General features: G+C 38.5%; 1 protein-coding gene and 1 long non-coding RNA gene across 2 annotated transcripts in view; one reads left to right on the plus strand and one right to left on the minus strand.

The window, feature by feature from the left end:
* ACAN (aggrecan) overlaps positions 1-21,008 on the plus strand; it is a 91,724-nt gene that overhangs the window by 38,764 nt on the left and 31,952 nt on the right. The window contains 5 exon segments of the mRNA XM_074295121.1: positions 7,478-7,554; positions 9,139-9,522; positions 10,894-11,068; positions 12,573-12,700; positions 17,962-18,255. Of these exon segments, the coding sequence (XP_074151222.1) occupies positions 7,485-7,554; positions 9,139-9,522; positions 10,894-11,068; positions 12,573-12,700; positions 17,962-18,255 (1,051 nt within the window). The 5' untranslated portion in view covers positions 7,478-7,484.
* Positions 12,916-16,661, minus strand: LOC141558231 (uncharacterized). The gene is made up of 2 exons (XR_012487000.1): positions 13,976-16,661; positions 12,916-13,876 (listed from the first exon to the last, which is right to left on the minus strand). It is a non-coding gene; the product is annotated as an uncharacterized LOC141558231 (long non-coding RNA).

Consider the following 21,008-nt stretch of genomic DNA (forward strand, 5'->3'; position numbering starts at 1 on the left):
TTTTGGTCCTTGACTAGTGACTGTTTGGAAGGAGAGAGATGGCAAGACTGATGGCCAGCACCTGCCCTAAAGATAAAAGGGTCAACACAAGGGCAAGGAACAGCATCCAAGGTTTCCCACCAAAATAAAGCATATTCATATAGCATTTAATAGCCCCTAAAGTGATTTACCCTGAAAAGAACCCCATAAAATAATTAGTATAAGTATTAATATGTCCACTTTACAGACAGAAACAGCCTTGGAGGAGTTGTGTTTTGTCAATGGTCACACAGCTGGAACTCCTGACTCCAAGCCCAGTGTTCTCTAGCTTCAATCTACCTTTCCAGCCTAATTTCACCTTTCTTTATAAGATTCATGCCCCAACCTAATTGGACTATTCACTTGACTCTGTTTTATGCCTGAGAAAACTGTTTCCCAGCTCTGGAATGGATTGCCCCCATCCAGCTCCTATAATTGTCATTCTTCCCTTCTTCAAAGACCAGTTAAGGCACCATCTCTTTCATAAATCAAAGCACCCCTAATTTCCTCTGGCCTCTAAAGTGATTTCCTTAAACATCTAAGATCACATTTGGACATTCTTATGTATCTGATGTATTGTAACTTTTTGTATACATGTCATCCCCTAATATCACAAAATTATGAATTGTTTAAAAGCAAAGATGACCATTTTTCTTTATAGGATCATAGATTTAGGAAGAGATCCTAGAGACCATCAAGTACCACCTCCTCATTTTACAAGTGAGGAAAATGAGTCCAAGAGAGCATAGATTAGTTGTCCAAAGTCATGCCAATAATAAGTGGCAGAGCTGGGCTTTGGACCCAGATGTTTTTTTTATTTTAATTTTAATTTTTTATAATAGTTTTTATTTACCAGATATATTCATGGGTAATTTTACAACATTGACAATTGCCAAACCTTCTGTTCTAATTTTTCCCCTTTTCCTCCCCATGGCAGGTTGACCAATACATGTTAAATATGTTAAAGTATAAATTAAATACAATATGTATATACATGTCCAAACAGTTATTTTGCTGTACAAGAAGAATCGGACTTTGAAATAGTGTACAATTAGCCTGTGAAGGGAATCCAAAATGCAGGCGGACAAAATTAGAGGGATTGGGAATTCTGTGTAGTGTGAACCCAGGTGTTTTGATTTCAAATGCTACCTCCTTCTTTGTATTTTCATCATCCAGAACACAGCCTTGAACATAATAGACTTTTTATAAATATTTGGTGAATTGAATTGAGAGATAGAAGGTCTTCTTTGGAGCAGTAGAAATCACTAAACTTTTCAAGATGGTAGTAATTTTAGAGTGTTAGTCATTCATTTTTGCATTTTCCATAGGCTGTTCCACAGTGCCTTTCACATAGGAGCTGCTCAGTAAATGGATTGATGAAATGGTATCAAATTCCAATAGAAACAGGGGCCACTAAAGTATACATAAGGATCCCTGCAGGCTGCACATCGAATTAGGAAAACACTTATTAACATTATGTTCTATTGTATTTCTATTTATTTTTGTTATTTTACTTATTATATTATCTGGCTGGTTGCAAATTTGGCCCATGAGTTTGACAACTCTGCTTTAATAAACAGATGCTAACAAAAATGCTTCATACAAAGCAAAAGGAAGTATAATGGAGAAGAGGCTCAAGTCTCCATGATATACATTCCTACCTGCCATTTACCAGCTTCACATTTATGAAATGGGTCACAGATACTATCTTGTCTCTTGTCTTCCTCCTTGAGTCTTTCAGATTGCTCCCTCTGACTTCACCTCAAAATCTTAAGCCTTTGCTCAAGTCAGCCTCAGGGTTGTCAGTCAATATTTCATAGGCTTGTCCAGTTCTTGGTAGTTTCTTATATCTTATCATGTTTGGGAGGGTTTTAATTTTAATTTTGATATATTAATCTTATTCCTTTTCTGGTATGGAAGTGGTTATAGTCATATTTATATCTTCCACAGAACTTAGTGCAGCGTCTTTCACATAGGAGCTAAATTTTCGAAGAATTCCATTGCTATTTGTTGTTGTGTTCAATTGTGTTCGACTCTTTATGACCCCACTTGGTGTTTTCTTGGCAAAAATTCTAGAATGATTTGTCATTTCCTCCCTAGCTCATTGGGAATTGAAGCAAATAGGGTTAAGTGACTTGCTCGGCGTTACCCACCTAATAAGTGTCTGAGGACAGATTTGAACCTAAGGGAGATGAGTCTTCCTGACTCCAGTTTGTGCATTGTACCACCTCACTACCTCAAAACAAAGAAGGCCAGCAGAACACCAATTGTGTCCCACCAAGCTGGAAAGGCTTTGCCTTCAGTCATTGATAAATTACTGGTTTTAATCTAAAGTTCAGACTGGGTCAGTTCAGAAAAAGTTTCATCAGCACAGCTTCATCCACCAGGGAAGGATTTTCTTTTCACAAAGAGTGAATTGATGTTGACTACCTGGCAAAAAAGGTGAAAGCTTCACGGTGCAGATGAAGACATGTAGTCTCCATCTCCATGATCCATGTGTATATTCCTTTTTTTTTTAAATTAGTTTTATTTGTGACAAAGGTGGTTGGGTTTTTTTTTTCTTTAGGTGGGGGTGGGAGGAAATATGGAAGAGAGAGGAGAATAGTGATGAAAATGATACAGAGGGGAAAAAAGAAACAAGAGATCAATAGAACATTCTTAAATTAATAGAACAAAAAGAGGTTCAGGAGATATGGCCAACAAGATAGCAGCACATAACAAAAATGAAATGTTTTCATGTTTTCCTGGAAAATATGTGTTTGTTGTTTACCAAATTTAGAATGACAAAAATTAAAATTGTTTTAAAAATAAAACAAAGTGTTGGAAGGATTGTGATCATCATGAGGCAGGAAACATTTATATAGAGAAAAGAAGGTTATCAGAAACCATCTAATCTAACATACTCAGTTTACACATGTAACTTGATTAATGAAAGCAATTCCAATAGACTTGTGACAGAAAGAGCCATCTGCATCTAGAGAAAAAAACTACAGAGACTGAATGTGGATCAAAGCATAGTATTTTCACCTTTTCTTGGTGGCAGTAATGTTTGCTTTTTTCTTTCTCGCGGTTTTTTTCTCTTTTGATCTGATTTTTCTCATGCAGCATGACAAATATGGAAATAGGTTTAGAAGAATTGTACATTTAACCTATATTGGATTGCTTGCTATCTTGGAGAGCATGAAACACAAGGTTTTGCAAAAGTGAATGCTGAAAACTATCTTTGCATGTATTTGGAAAAGTTGAAAGATATTATTAAACATAAGAAAAAAGAAATCAGCCAAGGAAGGGTTTGAACCCAATTCATCTTATGCCATTTAGCTTCATCTTAAAATGAACATTCTTAACATATGGAAGTATTCACTGAACTATTTTCTAAATTGTTTTGGTTGTTGTGTCTGTGTCTTTTCCCTCTACCAGACCATTAAAGGCATAATCCTACCAGATTCCTAAAATCAAGGCTCACTGAGTATTTAATCTTTCTTTGGTATAGGTACTTTATTCATAAAACCTTTTTGAGTAAAAAAGTTGATTGGGTTGGATTGGATTGAATAGAACAGAATGCCCTGGTGTCTAAAAGGAATATAATTCTAGTTAAGTGGGTCAAATTTTCCATTGCTGAAGTAAAAATCACAATTTATTCTTGAGCCATAGATGAGGTCTGTGGGCTACACCTAGGACTACACTGCCCATAGTGCCCTCTCCTAAGTCTCCCTGTCAAAGAAAGTTATATATGTCTTTTCCTCCACAAGCTCTTTTCAAGAAATTAGTTTTTGCAATGGCTGATGAATAAGCGAATAGTGACATCTACTGGAAGGTAGTTCTAGAAGAACACATTTCTGAAAAAAAGACTTCTAAGCTAAATTGTATTTCCCATTTGACTTAACATTATAGTTTACGAGACACTGAGGAACTATGAAAAGAACACTGGCTTTGTAATCAGAGAACATATGCTCAATTTATGGTTCTATCTACCTGTGGGTCTCAGCCAGTTATTTCATCCCCTCAAGCCTCAAGAACATTTAAGACACATGACCATATGACCCTTAGAAATTGTTCTTATACTTGATTAATCCTCATTTAACAGTAAATCCTAACACTTTCATTTGAAGTTTTCCTCCTTCTTCCTTTCCTCAGGTTCGGTAAAATTGTGGTTATCGTTTCAGTCCTTTCATGATTCTATTTGAGGTTTTGTTGGCAAAGATACTGGAGTGGTTTAAGTATTTCCTCATTTTACAGAGGAGGAAACTGAGGCAAACAAGGTTAAGGGACTTGCCAGGGATATGTCTGAAACCAGATTTGAATTCACATCTTCCTGAATCCAGACCTAGAGCTTTATCCATTGCACCATCTACCTTCTCCACTATATGGACCTCAATTTCCTCCTCTCTAAATGATAAGTTCTCTAAGGTCTCTTCCATCTAATAATTATATGATTCAAAGTAACTTGAACCCTTAAATGGTTAATATTTGAAACATGGGATAAAATGGGAATATGTGCTCTAGGAACATGGTTTGAAAGCATATGAGATATATAATCAGAAGTCACAGTAATGGGTCATTAAAAATCCTTTCAAATGAAAGTGAAACCAGTTTTATTCTGCCCAGGGAGCGGAGCTAAGAGCAGAAGGTAGGAAGTTGTAAATCAGCAGATTTAGGTTTAAATAAAAAGTCAGAGCTATCCCAATGTGTCATGGGCTGCCTAGGGAAAATAGAGGTTTTCACCACTGATGGTCTTCAAACAATGGTCACTTATTGTGACATAGAGGGGATTCTAATTCACGTACAAGTTAGATCAGGGGGAAAAGAATATGGTATAAATTAGGCATAGACCAACATCTCACACCCTTGTATCCCCCAAGAAAAAGTCAAAATGGGTACATGATTTAGATATGAAGAGTGATACTATAAGCAAAATTAAGAGAGCAAGGGGATAGTTTACCTGTCAGATCTTTGAAAAAAGGAGGAATTTATGACCAAACAAGAAATAATGAACATTATGAAAGGCAAAATGGATAATTTTGGTTATATTGAATTTAAAATTAAAAGGTTTTGCACAAATAAAACCAATGCAGCCAAGATTAGAAGGAAAGCAGAAAGCTGGGAAATAATTTTTATTGCCAGTGTTTCTAATAAAGACCTCACTTCTAAAATACATTGAGAATTGAATCAAATTTATAAGAATACAAATCATTCTGGACGTGGCTCTCTTCAACAATGAGATGAATCAAATTAGTCCCATTTGTTCAATAATGAAGAGAACCAGCTACACCCAGTGAAAGAACTATGGGAAATGAATGTGAACCATAACATGGCATTTCCACTCCATCTGTTTTTATCTGCTTGCAGTTTTGATTTCCTTCTCAGGTTATTTTTACCTTATTTCTAAGTCCGATTTTCCTTGTGCAGGAAAATAACTGAATGGATATGTATACATATATTGTGTTTAACATATAGTTTAACATATTTAACATGTGTGCCATCTAGGGGAGGGGGGAGGGGGAAGGAGGGGAAAAGTTGGAACAGAAGGTTTTGCAAGGGTCAATGCTGAAAAATTACCCATGTATGTATCTTATAAATAAAAAATTTAAATAACTCTGAGGTACTACCTCACATCTACAATATTGGCTAGGATAACAGGAAGATAAATGTTGGAGGGAATGTAGGAAAACTGGGACACTGATGCATTATTGATGGAGTTGTGAACTGATCCAACCATCCTGGAGAATATTTTGGTACTATGTCCAAAGGGCTATACAACTCTCCATACCCTTTGATCCAGCAATGTCACTATTGGGTCTGTATCCCAAAGAGATCATAAAAGAGGGGAAAGAACTCATATTTTCAAAACTGTTTATAGTGGCTCTCTTTTATGGTAGTAAGGAATTGAAAACTGAGTGGATGCCCATCAGTTAGGGAATGGCTGAATAAGTTATGGTATATGAATGTAATGGAATACAACAGCTCCATAAGAATAATGACCAGACTAATTTCAGAAAATCCTGGAAAGACTTCATGAACTGATGCTGAGTGAAGCAAGCAGAACCAAAAAAAAAAAAAAAAAAAAAAAAGCATTGTACATGAACATAAGATTGTGTGATGATCAACTATGAAAGGCTTAGCTCTTCTTAGCAATTCAGCGATTCAAGGCAATTCCAATAAACTTGAGATCAAAAATGCCCTCCACATCCAGAGAGGGCACTATGGAACCTAAATGTGGATTAAAGCATGCTATTTTCACCTTGTTTTGTTTTTCTTTCTTGTGTTTTTCCCTTTTGTTCTGATTTTTCTTTCCCAATATGACTCATATAGAAATGAATATACACATATAAACTATATCAAATTCCTTGCTAACATGGGGAAGAAGAAAAGAAAAGAAGGGAAGGAGGGAAGAAAAACTTTGGAACTCAAAATCTTACAAAAATGAAAGCTGAAAACCATCTTTATATGTAATTGGAAAATAATATACCATTAAAATAAATTTTTAAATTATTTTATTAATAGAATGGTCTCGGTAAAATATTAGAGATAGACAAAAATAATTATCCTGAGGAAGAGAGCTTTCTCACTGCAGCAAGACTAATTCAAAAAATTTATTAAATGCCTAATATATGGAAAGTACTGAGTTGTCCTATGAAATTTTTTATATCTAACCTTTAGTGGGCTTTTGTTTTTGTTTTGTTTATACATAATCTCGTTCCCCTAAAGGTTTTGTAATACCAAGTGTCACTGGAAGGAATATTTCCTTTAACTAAGGGGAAGTTCCTTAGTCTGAAGGAATTAGATTTACAACTAACATTTATATATCACTTTTAAAAATTTGCCAGGTGCTTTATAAATATCTCATTTGATAGTCAATCCTGAGAGACAGGTGCTATTATAATTCTCATTTACTAGATAAGAAAATTGAAGCAGACTTAAGTAATTTGTGAATTACTGTGAATAAGAGTCTGAAGTTACATTTAAACTCAGGTCTTCCTCACTCGAGGTATAACATTCTATTTGCTATATCATGGCTTCTTAAGCTTTTTCCACTCACAAACCCTTTTCACCTGAGAAATTTTTACCTAACCTCAAGTATATATGTATATAAAATAGCTATACAAATCAAACATTTACTGATAGATAATAAATCATAAAAAATTTATTTAAAACAATTATTTGGTAATCCATATAATTTTACCATTTATTAAAGACAAAAGCAAATTTCTATGCTAATGAGATGGATGTGCTTATTTATTTTTAAATCAAGAATTAAATTTTGGTGGAGTATTTGATACCTTTTACTGTTGCCAAATTTTTTTGAGTCCCACATTCAGTTATGTGAATAACAACCCACAGTTTAAGAAGCTGTGTGTATGCTTCCTAGAGAGTCTTCTTGGGTCTGTGTTCTTTCTTGGCTTCACTCCATGCTAACCCACCCAAATTCTCAGTTTCTTTTCTTTTTAATCTATTCCAGGTAAATTATGACCACTTTACTCTTACTGTTGGTAAGTTTGAGAGTCATCACTGCAGCCATCTCTGTGGAAGTTTCAGGTAAGGGCTCCAATATTTCCTAAACCCCATAAGTAGTGATTGAGTCCTCATTTTCCAGAGACTTGATTCAGGGGCCAAGGTGACCTTAGCTTCTCAAACACGATGTCAGCAGAGAGTTAGCCCTGATAGAGCTTATTCAGGAAGACTCCAAGTATGAGCCCATTATCTGTCTGTCATAGGATAATGAGCTAGCCTAGCCAAGTTCCTCCAGAATCATCAGCAAAAGGCAGGCCAGCAGATGATAACTTTCTCTGATGAATTCCTTCTACATTATTCCTAATAGTCACTAGCCTCTGCTTAGACATGTTCAGTAATAGGCAACTTACAATGTATTTGATTGCTTATTTAGTAAGTTCCTTTATACCTGCTTTATATATTTTCCTTCTTTTTTCCTCCTTTTGTTTTTTTTTTTTTTTTTTAAACTTTATCTCTCAATTTATTTCAATGCCTTTGTCTAGGCTCCCTGTCTTTCCAATTTAGTTTGTAAGAGCTTCTGGTACCAGTACTAGTAGAGGCATTGGTGGACAAAGAGTAAAGCGTGGAAGAGTCATCTGCATCGTCACAGACTCATAAATACAATCTAATATGAGAATCACTTACTTATGTGCTTAGTCTGTGATGCACTCTAAACATTGAAACCTCTTAAAACTACCTGTATTTATCTGCTCAGCATGAATGAGAGTACCAATCCAATTCCAGAGGCACTTATTGAGCACTAACTGGGTATAAGATAGGCTTTGGGAACACAGATAGAAAATAAAAAGAGCAGACTCTCTTTTTTGTTATATAGCTTACTTATTCCACTGAGGGGATATGATACATAGGCAGATGAAAATTATTCAAATACAATACATAAAGAATATTAGTGAGGAGATGAATTTCTACTTCCTCCTTCTTGATTCCTACTTGATACAGATACAACATACAATAATACCGCAGGATTTTACCTGATTAGAGGATTTGGGGGTAAAAATGTGGCAAGAACACATCAGGACATCACAATCATGATGTCATTGGTCTTCTTCAAGAACAAAGGATGAATAACAATCACAATAACGATGACAGTACCATCTACTGGCCTCTATCTTGTGCAATCTTACATCATTCAGAAAGATCTTGGGGAGGTCTTTTCAATGATACAATACCACCAATGCATCTACTGGTATATGATGTTAATTGTGCAAGTTAAATTGGAAGGACAGGAAGCCAAAGATAAGGTAAAAATAATTGAAAGAGAAGTTTTAAAAAGTTTTTTTTAAAACATTTTAAAAACAAGTTTTAAAGGGGGTACAGATAAAGTCCAAAAGGAGTAGGTGAAAGAAAGCATTAAGACTCAGAGGCATTCATCTAGGGGAAAGGGTGGGGGGAAAATCTGAAACACAAGATTTTGCAAAGGTCAATGTTGAAAAATTACCCATGCATATGTTTGGTAAATAAAAAAAACTTTAAAAATTTTTAAAAGACTCGAAGACATTATCCCCATTAATTTGAGTGAGTGGCTTCTCTTGATTTAGACTAAATGCTCTGAAGTTTTCTGTCTGTTCCTAAAGTGCTAATAACTTGTCTCCCTTTTTCCCCTTTTAGACCATGGTAACTCACTGAGTGTGAGCATCCCAGAGCCTTCTCCCCTTCGAGTCCTCCTGGGGAGCTCCCTCACCATTCCTTGCTATTTTATTGACCCCGTACACCCTGTGACGACGGCCCCTTCCACGCCCCCGCTCTCCCCCCGCATCAAATGGAGCCGCCTCTCTGAGGAGAAGGAGGTGGTCCTTTTGGTCGCCACTGAGGGGCGGGTGCGGGTCAACAGCGCCTACCAGGACAAGATCTCCCTGCCCAACTACCCCGCCATCCCCAGCGACGCTACCCTGGAGATCAACAACCTTCGCTCCAACGACTCGGGCGTGTACCGCTGTGAGGTGATGCACGGCATCGAGGACAGCCAGGCTACTCTAGAGGTCGTTGTGAAAGGTGAGCGCCTCCTCCTCCTCCCGTGGGTACCGCCATCCCAAACCAAGGTAGCAGCTTGGGAGCTAAGCTTGGAGTCAGGGAGAGACCAAACCTCACCTCATTAACTGTGTCACTCAATCTCCTTGTTGTCTATTGTTGAAAACCTATGAGAGGCTTGGACTGCATGGCCTCTAAGATCTCTTCCAGCTCTAAATCTATTTCTCCTTATTTCCTTCCCTAAATATTCATAACTGGCCCTTCATTGCCCAAAAGAAGGGACCTTATCCTAATAACAATAATAGTACCTCGCATTTCATACTTTTAAATATATGTATATGCATTTTCTTGCTTATTCCTCAGAAAATACTGTGAGACATTACCATTTCACAGATGGGAAGATTGAAATCTAGCGGCTTAGCTAGGCTCCTACAGATGTTAGCAAGTTAGCAGCAGAATTGTGATTAGAATACTGTCCTCCACTTCTTTGTCAGGGAAGCAAGGTGACAATATAGTGCATAGAGTTCAGGACCTGGAGTCAGGAACAATCATCTTCCTGAGTTCAAATTTAACCTCTGACTCGTCTTAGCTGTGTGACCCTGGGCAAGTCACTTAACCCTGCTTGCCTCAGTTCCTCATCTATAAAATGAGATGAAGAAGGAAATGGCAAACCATTCCAGTATGTTTTTGGTGACATGACTGAACAGTGGAACAATTCTTTGTCCAGCACTTTTTCTATTATGAAATGCTGCCCCATATCCGGGGTAATCCTGAAAGCCACAGAAAGTGACTACAGTTATATTATTTTTCTATGTTCTTTATGACCCAAAGAGAACAAAGGATCTTTCTTGGGCTTCTGGAATCAGGAAACACCAATTTACATTGTCACCAGGTTTTGCCCAAAAGAAGATAAAGAAATAGGAAGCTCAAGGAAAGACAAGCAACCCTTTATTTTTCTCAAAAAATAATCCCAAATGAGGATTCATAGAGCAGAGAACCTGGAATTTCTGAATTTTAGTTTTAAAAATACATGCATTTTCAAGCCTATATTTCAATACAATTGGTTTCCTTTGTAGTCTTATGTACTTTATTTTATGACTCTAAGAATATTCTGAGATTTTGTTGTTGTTGTTGTTGTTGTTGTTTTTGGTATCACCAGGCTGTCAAAAAGATCCGTGACTTTAAGAGATTAAGAATCCCTATCTTAAGTAGAAAACCTTCAAATCTACAAATATCTAAGAAATTTACTAGGGCCATTTTTATTTTCCCAAAGGACTTTGAGAACCCCTTTCCACAGAGCAGAAAGGCAACGTCCAATTAAGATGTAAACAAGGCTTCAGAGATTCTGACTGATATTCATGTACATGTGTGTGTGTCTGTGTGTGTGTTTTGCAGGCATTGTGTTCCATTACAGAGCCATCACTACCCGCTACACCCTGGATTTTGAGAAGGCCCAGCAGGCTTGCATACAGAATAGTGCCATCATTGCCACCCCTGAGCAGCTGCAGGCTGCCTATGATGATGGTTACCACCAGTGTGATGCTGGCTGGCTGGCTGACCAAACTGTCAGGTAGGCTTTCTGTGGCAAAATGAGATCATGGAGAAGGGGAAGCAAAGAAAAGACAGTGATTTAGGACTGGGAAACTGAAATGGAAAAGAAAGTCAGGAGAATACCTTGCCTTGTGGATACTTAATAAATGTATAATGGAGAGGAAAGCATTTCTTGGAATTCAGAAGACCGTATTTACATTCTGCCTTTGACATGCTCTTGACATAAGACCAGGAGCAAGACATTTAATTTTTCAGTACTTCAAAAAATCCTCTAAGGAAATCAGAGTTGATTTATAGCTATAGACAAGTTATTGATCTACATTGGTAGGAAGGTATTCCCATCCTGAAAGTACCCTACACAGATGGAATCATGGGCAAGTGTCGATTTCCTCATTTGCAAAATGAGATGGAGTAGAAAATAGCAAACTACTCCAGTATTTTTGCTAAGAAAATCACTAGGGGTCACAAAGGAAAATTCCAAATGGGGACATGACTGAACAATAACAACAGCAATTCTTTGTCTAACACTCTTTCTACTATGTCATGCTGCCCCACTTCCAGGGTAATTCCAGAAGCCATAGAAAATGACTAAAGCTATATTACTTGTCTATTTTCTTTATAGATAACAGATCCTCTCTTCCTCCCCCCCCCAACCAAATTATTATTTTATTTTAGAAATACTGGATTCAAGTATTGTGCTTAATGAGCATTTAGTCCATTCAAATACACCTATCAAAGACCCTCAGAATGAATGCTGATGCATTAGCAGAGATAGATAATGATATAAAGCAGGCAACATTTTTACCAAGAAAGAACTCACAGTCTAGTTGGAATAAAGCACGTAGAGAAAATGCAAAGACCAAATGATAGTAGCTAACATTTTAAGATTTGCAAAGAATTTTACATATTATATCATTTTATCCTCACAACAACCATGTGAGATATGTACTATTATTATCCCCATTTTTCAGATGAGGGAATTGAGACTGACAGAAGTCTGGTGATTTTTCCTGGGGTCAAAGAGCTGGGAAGTATCTGAGACAAAATTTATAATTTGGATCTTTCTAACTTCAAGATCTTACATTCTAGTCACTCTCACCTAACTACCACTCTAATACTTTTTAAGAAATATTTTTTAAAAAATAAATATTTTTAAAACACAAATGCTAAAAAATAGTTAAATATAAACTATACCAGAGGAGTTGAACATGCAACTCTCAGGCCACATGTAATCCAAACTCTATTGAATATGGCTTGAGACAGATTAAAGTATAGTTGAGAAAGATTTAACAAAATTCATAAAAATACAATAAAATCCAGATAATTTTACATTTTAAAACCATGTCATATGTGGTTCTGAAGGATCTTTATGTATAGGTTAGAAGCCCCTTGATTATTTTGGTGTTTGACAGCCCTGAACTCCATTATCTGCATCTACATTGATATATGTATATGTGGTCACAAGCAGACTTTCTCCAGCCTCTCATTCCGTTTTCTGTATCCCTTCACTCTCTTTTTATTAGGTACCCTATCCACAGCCCCCGTGAGGGCTGCTATGGAGACAAAGATGAATTCCCTGGAGTGAGGACTTATGGCATCCGAGATACTAATGAGACCTATGATGTGTACTGCTTTGCAGAAGAGATGGAAGGTAAGTGTGTCTGAGGACTGAAACCTGTAACGTGCTCTCCTGGCAGTTACAATTACTAGTCTGTCCTAGACCCACCAGAGTACCTTTGACCACTGTCCTTTGCAGTGTGAGCTCTACCTGGCTCGCCTCCTCTGAGGCCTTCTAAGGTCTCTGGCCACAATCTCTTGAATCTATAGCTTAGTAACCGGTAGCGCACTCAAGAACAACCACATGTAATCTTAAAAGCCTTTATTACACCTACGCACATAATGCCCTAACTGATGCCCTGACTTGTTGGTTCCCTGGTGAACACCTGGTCAGAAGACCCATGTGTTCACTACCAAAATCCTTACCTCTTTCGGCTACCCATCTTGGCTTGGCCCAGGCTAGGAGCCAGGGTGAACAGCAGGAGATTAAAGAGGGCGGTTGCTGCCTGCAGTGGGCTTATATAGGGCCTGTGAGGTCATACACACAGCCAATCAGCGAGAGAGTCACCCATTACGAAGCTATCTCAATATGGCCAGGATCCCGCCCAAGGGCAGTCCCAACATCCACAGAAATCATTTCTGGGCCTCAATCCCGATGCACTGTGTCCGCCCATTTAAAGGGCCCTTACAATTCCCTTTCTCTTGTTTTGCGGGAACCGCACATCTCACCAAGCTAAACTTTTAGCACCAGCTATAGTTCACTTGGTCCATGAGATGACAGAGTGTTATGCCCAAGGAGGTACAAAGCAGCAGATCAGTAAACAGAAGTATGACAATGAGAACCAGGCTCAACAGTGGCCCAAATGTTCAACCCATTCATCAAAGTCATACTCGAGATAATAGGCCAAAGAGATTGGATGCCAATGAGGTAGGATGTCAACACTGAGGTGGGAAGTCAACAAGGTAAAACATCACAATTCTAGTTAACAAATATCAGTAGGTATGTTGTCACAATTCTAGTTACATTTATCACAGTTCTAGACCAATTCTAGTTTCTTACAATTTTCTGTTGCACTTTTCACACTCCTAGAACAATTCTAGCTTATCATAATTCTCAATTGCACTTGTCACAATCCTAGAACAATTCTAGTTTATCACAATTCTCAATTGCACTTTTCACAATTCTAGAGCAATTCTAGCTTATCACAATTCTCAATTGCACTTGTCACAATCCTAGAACAATTCTAGTTTATCACAATTCTCAATTGCACTTTTCACAATTCTAGAACAATTCTAGCTTATCACAATTCTCTATTGCACTTTTCACAATTCTAGAACAATTCTAGCTTATCACAATTCTCTATTGCACTTTTCACAATCCTAGAGCAATTCTAGCTTATCACAATTCTCTATTGCACTTTTCACAATTCTAGAACAATTCTAGTTTCACAGGTGCACATAAGCAGTCATGTCCAGTAACATTGTCTCAATAACAATGGCAGGTGGGTGTGTTGGTTTTTCACCCACTAATTTAAAAGCATAGTCCTTCAATAGAAAGCATAGGGCAAAGCCTCTTCCCAGGCCACCATATGGCAAGTGACCACGGGAGAAGCAAGCAGGCCCATTGTCCATTTACAGTCTTTATATTGCGTATCACCCAAAACAGTCCATTTCAGCTGCAACACTGGAACCGTGTCTGCTGTCTCTGGTGTCACGGTCAGGAGGGGCATCGCTGCCATCAGCGTCTGAAGGGCTGCGGACATCTGGCTGGTCTCTCTGGACTGTTGTCTGGTCCTTCTCTTGGATCCCCAGGTTACAAATGTCTCTGGTGGGGATGAACTCTGCTGCTGGATCTGCACCTAGGAAGGAATGTCCCCGGGGCCCAACTTGGGCCTTTCCAAATGCCATCCAGGCCTTTCCACATCACAGTGGAAACAAAGTTGTTGTCAAAAAGATTAACAAGTCAGACAAAAGTCAGTCTGTCACTTAGCTGCACTTTCTGTGTATGCCCGAAGTGCATTGCTAAGGTAAAATGCAAAGAATTTAAAAATGTAAAACCAAAATAATTTAAAAGTGTAAAACCGAAATAGATTAAAAATATAAAACCAAAATAACTTTAAAATGTAAAATCAAAATACTTTGAAGATGTAAAATCAAAAGTGTTTAAAAATGTAAAATCAAAATTTAAAATTGTAAGCAATCACATATCCCAAAATTCCCTTCTCTTGTTTAGAAGAGATCTTGGGGATAGTCTGTGCAGTAATGACTTTACTAGAACACTCTGGCTATATCCCTGAATTCTTTTGCCTAAAAATCAAAGTTTGAGTTTCTGATACCGAATTGTACTCCAGGAGTGTGAATCAATAAATCTGATATTTTCCTCCTGGGTCAAAGATCACACACTGTCTATTTATTCTAGTGATTAAAACAGCAATTTTCCAACCCATTCTAGACATAAACACTGTTTTATAAGTACCCGTAGGGGGTTGGGAAATCAAGCTCACCTGTGGAAGTGGAAAATCCACGAGGTAAGAAAAGAGGAGTTTCAACTCTCCAAAGACGATCCTAGCAGTTTTACAAGTATAAAACTCCACTCTCTCTAACTGCAAGGTCTTATCCCTGTAAGGTTTCTTAGAAATTAACTGAACTGTATTTTCAAAACTTTTCTGATTATACTCAATACCCCACAATTCCTTTTTGCCTTGGGGCATAAAGCCTACTCCTGTCCTTTGAAATGAAGACACAGGAGTTTTGAATGGATTAATGGGCAGTGCTGATGATATTATCGCCCTTCCTTTTCCTCCTCCCCCTTCTCCCTTGGCCCAAGAAGGTGAGGCAGAGGGAAGAAGAATTGGAAAATTCCCCAAAGGCTGATTTAAAATCAAACCTGAGCTTTGCACATAAAAAGAACTAAACTTCTTCTCAATGGAAGAGTAATCAATACATTCCTTAAAACAACAATGCAGGAGGTAAACCAACAAAACGCTAAGAAGAATTTCTACAACTGAAGTCCATGTGATTCGTTTATTTCCTTCCTTAGTTTCAGCCACTGGTTTGAACTCTTCCTGTTCTATCTGTAGTAACCTAGCTTTTTCTTCTTTCTCTATCTCCATCTGTAGTTTAACCTGCAATTCCAGCAACTCTTGCTGTGGCATTTTATACTCTATACTGTCATACATACGCATTAGCTCTAGGTTGCTCCCTCTCCAAGCTATATCTAATAGGTGTGGGGATAGCCTTTGTGGAGCTTGATTACAAGCTTCCTGCTGTTCTTCAGTGGTGATCTTTGTTAAAAGATCTTCCATCTGGCTCTTTAACCTCTGGATATAAGCATTATGTTCAGCTGTGTCCTTGAGTCTGATCCCAGATTTACCTGGGTCCATATTGCTTCTCTGTCTTCCCTCTTAAGTGGCGTTTCTACCGGATCTTTCAGAATCTTAATTCTGAATATTAAATATTTTCAAAACCTGATAATTCCTGATGCGTCCACCACGTTGGGCGCCATTTGTAACGTGCTCTCCTGGCAGTTACAATTACTAGTCTGTCCTAGACCCACCAGAGTACCTTTGACCACTGTCCTTTGCAGTGTGAGCTCTACCTGGCTCGCCTCCTCTGAGGCCTTCTAAGGTCTCTGGCCACAATCTCTTGAATCTATAGCTTAGTAACCGGTAGCGCACTCAAGAACAACCACATGTAATCTTAAAAGCCTTTATTACACCTACGCACATAATGCCCTAACTGATGCCCTGACTTGTTGGTTCCCTGGTGAACACCTGGTCAGAAGACCCATGTGTTCACTACCAAAATCCTTACCTCTTTCGGCTACCCATCTTGGCTTGGCCCAGGCTAGGAGCCAGGGTGAACAGCAGGAGATTAAAGAGGGCGGTTGCTGCCTGCAGTGGGCTTATATAGGGCCTGTGAGGTCATACACACAGCCAATCAGCGAGAGAGTCACCCATTACGAAGCTATCTCAATATGGCCAGGATCCCGCCCAAGGGCAGTCCCAACATCCACAGAAATCATTTCTGGGCCTCAATCCCGATGCACTGTGTCCGCCCATTTAAAGGGCCCTTACAGAAACCTCCATATTTTCAAAAATATATATATCACAAGGAACACAACCACAAGCACAAAAAAGATGGTCACTTATTCAGGAATCTATGGGATGACCTATCCTGTTCTGTTTTTCTAGTAAGGGCATGAAATGAGTAGCATAGCCTACTCTCTCTTAATACTTTGTCTAGTATTCTGCCATCTAGAGAATTCATCTTTTCTCCTTCATGGCCATACCACAAATATTCCTGAACCAGAATTTCTTCCTTTCACAGTAAATAGAGCTCTCAACTCTATCCCAACAGAGCGAACTCCCCATTTTCATGCTTATGCTCTGTATAACCCTAAGTTTACTTCCTCAATCTGAGCTTTTTTTAAGCAGAATTGTGTCAGTGTCTATGACCCTTGCATGAATTGGTATGAAGAAAAGGTATTTTGGTAATAACTGCAAAATTCACAGGCTTGGCTGAGAAAACATAAGATATGGCTCCAACTGAAGTGAATATGGTCTCTGCATTCTCTCCTCCCTTTTACTAGCCAATTCTTTGCCTATTGATGGGGTACTCCCCCAAATTCCTTGTTTTGTTTGTTTTTGGTTTTTTTTTTACTCTCCCAAATTCCAACCCAGTTATCCAGCATTTTCACATATTACCTCTTGCCTTAGAGAAAAGAATTGATGTGCTTGTTTGTACTAAGGTGTCAGTCATTGCATGAACAGAATCTTATTTGGAGAAGATCTCAGAGGTCATCTGGGCCAGTCCTTCTTTACATGTTTGACTCCCAGGGGAATTTCTATTTTAAAAGAAGTCTAGGAATTCATTGCTATGCATGGGAATTTATATACTAGAAACAGGGCAGTAGAAGAGATATATTTAGGTAACAGAGCCTTCCTGCTACCCCTCATATCACACCTACTCTGCCTGCAGATAAAGCCAGCTTTGCTTTCTACCACCACTTTGTCATTTGAGTTGTTCTTCCTTTGATTCTCTGTTTTCTTGGCTTGCCAAAGATTGGAGATCAGCAGCTTTGAATCTATGGGAGCTAGGTTTTTTATGGGGGGTGGGGGATGGGTTGCTGGTCAAATTTTGAGACTTTCAAAGATCTGCAAAGACTTTAAGAAATGGATAAATAGGAATCTGAAATTCTTAGCATCAGGGAAAACTGTGGCTTTAGGAATATGAAGAATTGGGGGGGGACCTGGAAAAATGAGACTTTGAGCACCTGGAATGCCAGGGATTTGGGCAAGTTCATATTATAAGAAGAAAGAAAAATGCTCACACTAGATGACATATGCTTTCCAGGGGAAGTCTTTTATTCTACATCCCCGGAGAAATTCACCTTCCAAGAGGCAGCAAATGAGTGTCGGCGCCTGGGAGCCCGGTTGGCAACCACAGGGCAGCTGTACCTAGCCTGGCAAAGTGGAATGGACATGTGCAGTGCTGGCTGGCTGGCTGACCGCAGCGTCCGATACCCCATCTCCAAAGCACGTCCTAATTGTGGAGGCAACCTCCTAGGGGTAAGGACTGTGTACCTGCATGCCAATCAGACGGGCTACCCGGATCCCTTATCCCGCTACGATGCCATCTGCTACACAGGTAGGTTTCTTACAATTTGGGGGTTTGGGGGAGGGGACATGGAAAATAATTCTTGGAGAAGAAAAAAAGTGATATAGACTTAGTACCTGAATCAAATAACTGCTTATACCTTTAATTTCCCCACATACACACACAAGCCTTCTTTATACTGGGGAGAAAATCGGTAGCCATGAGTATTAATTCCTATTCTGCCACTCATTTGTGGTACTGATTTGAAGAAATCACTTGTCCTTTCTAGGCCTCAGTTTCCCCATCTGGAAAATGATAGTGTTGTCCTACAAGTTTTGTAAAGTCCTTTATAATTCTATCATTGAATGATTATATGATGCTCTCCTTTAATATCTCCTTATAAGGAGAAGGATTCAGAAGTAAGCTCAGCCAGTAGCAAGCATTCAGATATGCAGATCTACAGGGAAAGTAGGTGCCACACTAGATAGAGCACCCATCCTGGAGTCAGGAAGACCTGAATTCAAATCTGGCCTCAGAGACTTACTAGCTGTGTGACCCTGAGCAAGTCCCTTCTCCCTGCTTGCCTCATTTTCCTCATCCATAAAATAAGTTGGAGAAGGAAATGGCAAAGTTCCAAATGGAGTCACAAAGAGTTACACACAACTGAATAACAACAAGGCAAAGCTAGTTCGGATCGGACGGCAATCTTTAAAATCAACATCCATCAGTTCTGGTGTGTCATGTGCTTGAACTCTGGGGCAACAGCTACAACCCCAAGGTCAATCTGGATACACCTCAGTAACAATACAAGGGGCAGAGAAACTCAGGACCAAGCAAATCTGCAGTTTCCAAGCTCTAACTATTCTCTGCCCTATAGTCACTGAGCTTTCACCACCAAATACAAGGCTGCTTGATCTAAAACAGACAACACTCTTTGCCTTTACCTGCCTCCCTTAAATTCCCCAGGAAAAAAACTTGCTTGATTTATTTGTATCCCACTACTCTGACTCTGTAACTGGCACCTCAGGACAATTTTCTGTGTGTAATAAGAGGGGCACGGGTGCAGCTCCCACCTCTACATGCCAGGGAGCCCTATTGTTCTTACTAGAGTGATAACAGGCAATCTCTCCCTCATTCCAACTCAACTCCTCTTATTGCAGCTCTGCCATGTCAACACTGAGGGGCAGTGCAGACCAGAAAAGCATCTTCAGTTTAAACAATTCAAATAGAAAGGTTAACATTTCAAACAGAAAAGTTCAAAGCTAGACCATCTTAAATATTGAGTCTCCCAATGCAAGAGGAATATCCTGAATGAAGAAAACCCCAGGTTTTTCTTTAGAGAATTAGGGATGAAATATTCTAACCATAGCCATGGGACTAATCCTGGTCTCTAGAAAAATGAATGATGTTCTAAAACCACTAAATTAAAAAAACCCAGCTATACTCATCACTGTAAAATCAATCCTATCCCCTGTTATTGGTACCCTATCCCTGCCTTTCTGACCCCAACATATTCCAGATATCTGGAAAGCACCCAATGTTAAATAAAGACTTCTCTTACACATCTGTGTCACAGGGAATCACATATTTATATGGCTCTTTCCATGAGGTTCTTCAAACCTCACAACAGCTATACAAGATAGGTCCTATAGGGTTCTTTATTATCATTTTACAGACGAGGAAACCAAAGCTCAGAAAGTTACAAGATTTTTCCAGAATCACATGGCAAAGAAGTATTAAAGGTAGAATTTGAGCCTGGTTCCTCCCAAGGCCAAGTCTAGCATTCTATCTACTCTAGCAGGCCCCTATAACATGGGGAAAATTTTAGTCTGAATCTCCTATCCTTGACTATAAAACCTCTATGTCCAATGATTCTGGTAAACACCAATATTTCCTCTCAATGCAATAGCAACTAAGAGCAAAAGGAAAGCCTAGCCAAGATTGCATTATTGCATTTTTCTCCATCACCCACAGAGTAGCCCACATTTGTCGGGGGGTAAGGGACCAGTTAGGGCCAATAGAGTTCATTGTTGAATTTTATCTATACCTTGTTTCAAGTGGAAAGATCACCGAACTGAGTTCTAATAATAGTTTATCTCTGAATATGGCCAGGGGCAAATGATTTGTTATTAAGATCATTTTTATTAATATTAGCAATAAGGAAAAGGAACTGGATCTGTAACTTTAGTGGTTTATGGAACTCCTAAAGAAATACATTCTCTCAACCAATGCATGTTAGTGCCATCTTTGTTCCTTATATACTTGGTGCCTAAAGCTCTAAAAGGTTAATTGATTTTCCTAGAATCACAAACCTCATTGATATCAGAGGCATGATTTAAACTCTAGTTTTTTGACTCCAGGCAGGGCCTGCTTTCTATTCTATACAAAAGTCACTTTTACATATATTATCTCATTTATTCCTCAAAATAGAGTTCTCATACATTTGGAATCAGAGTTCTCCCTTTTTTTATAAATAAGGTAACAGAGCCACAGAGGAATTAAACAATTCACCAAAGATTATGTTGCTATTAATGGCAGAGTTGTCTAAAACTGATATCTCCTTAGGAGTTCTTAACCTTTCTTGTGTCATGTACCTTTTTGACAGTCTAGAGAAGTTGATGGGTGAACTCTTCAGAATCATGTTTTTAAATGCATATAATAAGATTCATGGGATTACAAAGACTACTAAAAATTAGTGAAAATAAAATTCAAAATAACAACAACAAAAAAAACTATTCTCACCTCAGTCTAGGGCCCGCCAGGAGTCCAGAATCCCTAGATTAAGAATTAATATACAGATTAAG

Source organism: Sminthopsis crassicaudata, chromosome 2, assembly GCF_048593235.1.
Source record: "Sminthopsis crassicaudata isolate SCR6 chromosome 2, ASM4859323v1, whole genome shotgun sequence".
NCBI lineage: Eukaryota > Metazoa > Chordata > Mammalia > Dasyuromorphia > Dasyuridae > Sminthopsis > Sminthopsis crassicaudata.